The 3,565-nt window shown below is 41.3% G+C and overlaps 1 protein-coding gene across 1 annotated transcript in view; it reads right to left on the reverse strand.

Annotated features, from left to right (window-relative positions):
• LOC118408625 (beta-hexosaminidase subunit beta-like) overlaps positions 1 to 3,565 on the reverse strand; it is a gene marked incomplete at its 5' end in the record, with an annotated part of 19,940 nt that extends 16,375 nt beyond the window's left edge. The window contains 6 exon segments of the mRNA XM_035809445.1: positions 450 to 472; positions 737 to 897; positions 1,577 to 1,687; positions 2,004 to 2,116; positions 2,921 to 3,054; positions 3,443 to 3,565. Of these exon segments, the coding sequence (XP_035665338.1) occupies positions 450 to 472; positions 737 to 897; positions 1,577 to 1,687; positions 2,004 to 2,116; positions 2,921 to 3,054; positions 3,443 to 3,565 (665 nt within the window).

Below are 3,565 nucleotides of genomic sequence, written 5' to 3' on the forward strand. Positions count from 1 at the left end.
GATAATTAGAAAAGTTGTTAGTCAGAGATAATAGTTGTTATTCTTGATCTGGCCATACGGTCCGCCATCTTGGATTTTGGGCTGATGACGTCATCAAATTAGCATGATTTATGCATATATAATTATGAAAGATATTCTTAATGATATAAGATTTTATTTATGTAACAAAATAGCAGTAATATAGCAAATAAATGTGAAAAATACATTGTTAGAACCAAAAATAGTGATTTTTGGCAAAACTGCCTGTCAGCAAACGGTTGCCATGGCAACAAGAAAAAAATGGCAAATTTGTCAAACTTCGTAAAATTGTTGCCAACAATATTTTAGGAAAACTCACCAAATTTGGTGGCTTTAGCGTAAAGCGTTCTGGCGTTATAGGACATCGAAGTTGCCGCGGGCCTCAAAAGCCCCCCCCCCCCCGGTCTGAATAGGGTTAAAAAAACATGTACGGTAATAAGTATGCCAAAGCTCTCTGTAAAGAGACCGATTAGCAAACAAATATTTCGAATTTTATAGATAAAGAACAAATCTTTTTATGCTGTGAATGTTTTGATTTTGCACACCTCTACCTGATTAGTGCATCATTTTCCAATCATAAAATCAAGGGCCATGGCACACAAATCCAGGTTTGGTCGCTCAACGGTCGATCAGTGATTATCATTAGGTTGTATGGCTACATCTACTCTTAAACATTATGGAGTGGTGCAGAAAGGTGGGCGCTTTAGTGATTCATGACTGAAAAGACAAACATAGTATTTCATTGCTAGTGGACAAAGTAATGGGAGTGTTTTGTACCTTTCCACTGAGGTCTGGATAGGTTCTACTTTGAAAGGGGAACGACTGATCGTCCACAATGTGCCAATGGAACACGTTGATCTTGTTATAAGACATGGCGTCCTGTAGAGAGGAAAATGTGATTTAACACAAATGCTGAACGTGTGGTGATATTCATTCTTGCTAGAAAAAATAATTTTAGTCATAAACACAACGGCAGTAGTATTGTTGATCTCTAATCTCGTTTGTACACGTTTCTAATCGAAATTATTACATTTATTGTTTGCCTCTTGCCATAGATTAATTTTCTGGACATATCCAAAGGGTAGGAGTCTATGTTTTCGGTGTGCGTTCGTATTTGTTTGTTTGTTTGTTTGTTTGTTTGTTTGTTTGGGTCGGTGTATGTTCGTAGTTATTTGACTGCACTGTCAGAAGAGTGACAGAAAGTGAGTGAGTGGGATGATGACCACAAAGTTCAGACTGGCAGGAGGTACAGGTTACAGGCAATAGAGCTAGTTTGTTTTTGTGTGTTTTCGCAGTTACATGTTTTTCATATGCCAGCAACATTCACCGTAGAGTGACAGGAGGTAATGAATGGACACTTGTAATGATACTAAAACCTTATCTGCATGATTAATGAACTACAATTAAACAAGACATATGAGGATTTGTCACGGAGTCGTGAGATCTGCGAACTCTTGTTTACGTTTTTAGTCAGGAGAGCCACGTCTTACACTAGACGCTGTTTAAAGTGAACACAATTACGGCCAATTCTCGGGAATGACATGGATTGTAAATTTACCAGATTCTGCTTGATATAGGGCACAGGTAGGAAGTGTCTAGCCGTGTCCAACATGACGCCCCGGTGTGGGAATCTCGGCTCATCGTTGATAGTTGTCACATTCAGCTTGTGCTGTCGTGGAAACATAGAGTGATGGTGTTACAATCATAAAACCTTTAAACACTACTGTGTACTCCTGGACAACAAGTTTCTTTCTTCAGAACCAAGATACAAACAACATCAGCCGACGACTTGATGACTGTCTGTCACCTTTCTCGGGTACTACTGACTATTTTTTTTCGCACGGCAGTTAGGTGTCGCTGCTAAAATGAGTTCCCATGCGTATGTTCACTTATACAATGCCAATAACCCTTCCTTTCACGGTCACACAAGTCTAACTTTGTTCTCTCAACAGTCGCTCAAAGAGAGCCTGACCAAGCGACTGTACCTTTCCATCAACTTCATAAACCAGCTGGCTGAAGGTCTCTAGACCTCTGAGAGCGCCCCATGCGGTTTGGGCAGAAAGCGTCGCTTCTCCACTGGAGGGAACTTCAAGGCTGTCTGTTTTCAAAAGAGCAAATATACGTCAGTAATATACATGTAGAAAAGCAAACTATGAGTAAAAGATTTATACTGGGCGTTTTGCTGATACGTCAATATTTGATTGCCTCCACGAGGACCTTAAGTGGCTACGGTTCTGTTAGTGCCGCCCATAATTGTTTACAAAGAAACCGTAAATTACTAGTACAGTGCAACATAAAGCAAATTTGATCTAACCAAGGAGGTTGAAAGAGAGAACCTCCTTGATCTAACCCAGATCTAGCCGTCTTGACTCACTACAAACAAACAACTCTGCGAATTCTTCGTGTATTTGTGTGCAAAAGACTCAAGAGAGATCCACAGGGGAATAAAGAATTGCATGGTACGCGTAAAATAGATGTTCACAAAGCACTATTTAAACATATCAATTTACACCTGACTGATTTAGATAAGAAATTGTAGTACGTGAGAAGACGAACGTATACCCGCGGGTACCGAGGTGTACATGGCAGAGCAAGCTCTGTCCCACACTACAGAGTAACCCGGACACTTCAATATCAGTCAACAACTTAGATTGGGATTTTAAGAAGTTCGGAGCACCATGTTCAAGGAACCTAAGAAACAAAGAAGACTAGTCAACATTGACAACAAACTTTACCGACCGACAGATAACGTTACGGGATATAATGTATTGTTTCATAAGAAAGAAATTGCATAATGTTCCTATTGAGATAGCTCAGTGAACCGTTAGACGTTCACATTCAGGAGATGACGCATGTTTGTGGTCATTCTGTCACTTTGGCTAATATGCTGCGTGCTACTTACAAGACTCGTCCGAATCGAGGCTTGGGTACTTGGTGCATGTGCCCGTAATGGACACACGCAGACTGCCTACCACGCTGTCTCCGCTCACACTCACTCTGGCGTCCGCAGGAATCCAGAACAGGAGAGCGCGGTATCTAGTGTGAAACAAACATGAACGATATGTCCAGAGCAAAAGACACAGAACGGTTCCAAAGAAAGGCGCCAGGAGGTCTAAAGTCGACTTTGACCTTGAAGACCAGAGAACATACAAAATATGCACTTATATCATATACCATCTACCGAGAGCCGTTGCGTGTACTAGGTACATGAATTGAGCTAAATCTCAAAGTAAAACGTCATTTAAATTTGGCACTTGTAAGATCTACGACACGCACTTAAATCTCCGTACATAGACCAAAGACAAGAGAGGATAAGCAATGTTGGCCATGCTTTTCTGTAGTAAAACCTATCTTATATACTTTCAGCAGTGCAATAGTGACCAGTGCTATTTCACGGTAATAAGACTGTGCACAGGGGGCAGACCTTTCAAGGGCGGGGTCAAGTACATCCTTGCAAGCGTCAGAAGTGGCTGCATTGGCCGTCGTCCGCGAGCTGAAACTATCCGGGTTGAGAGACAGACTCTGTGTTGATGTCTGGATGGACTTG

The sequence above is a fragment of the Branchiostoma floridae genome, chromosome 2 (genome assembly GCF_000003815.2).
Source record: "Branchiostoma floridae strain S238N-H82 chromosome 2, Bfl_VNyyK, whole genome shotgun sequence".
In the NCBI taxonomy this organism is placed as follows: domain Eukaryota; kingdom Metazoa; phylum Chordata; class Leptocardii; order Amphioxiformes; family Branchiostomatidae; genus Branchiostoma; species Branchiostoma floridae.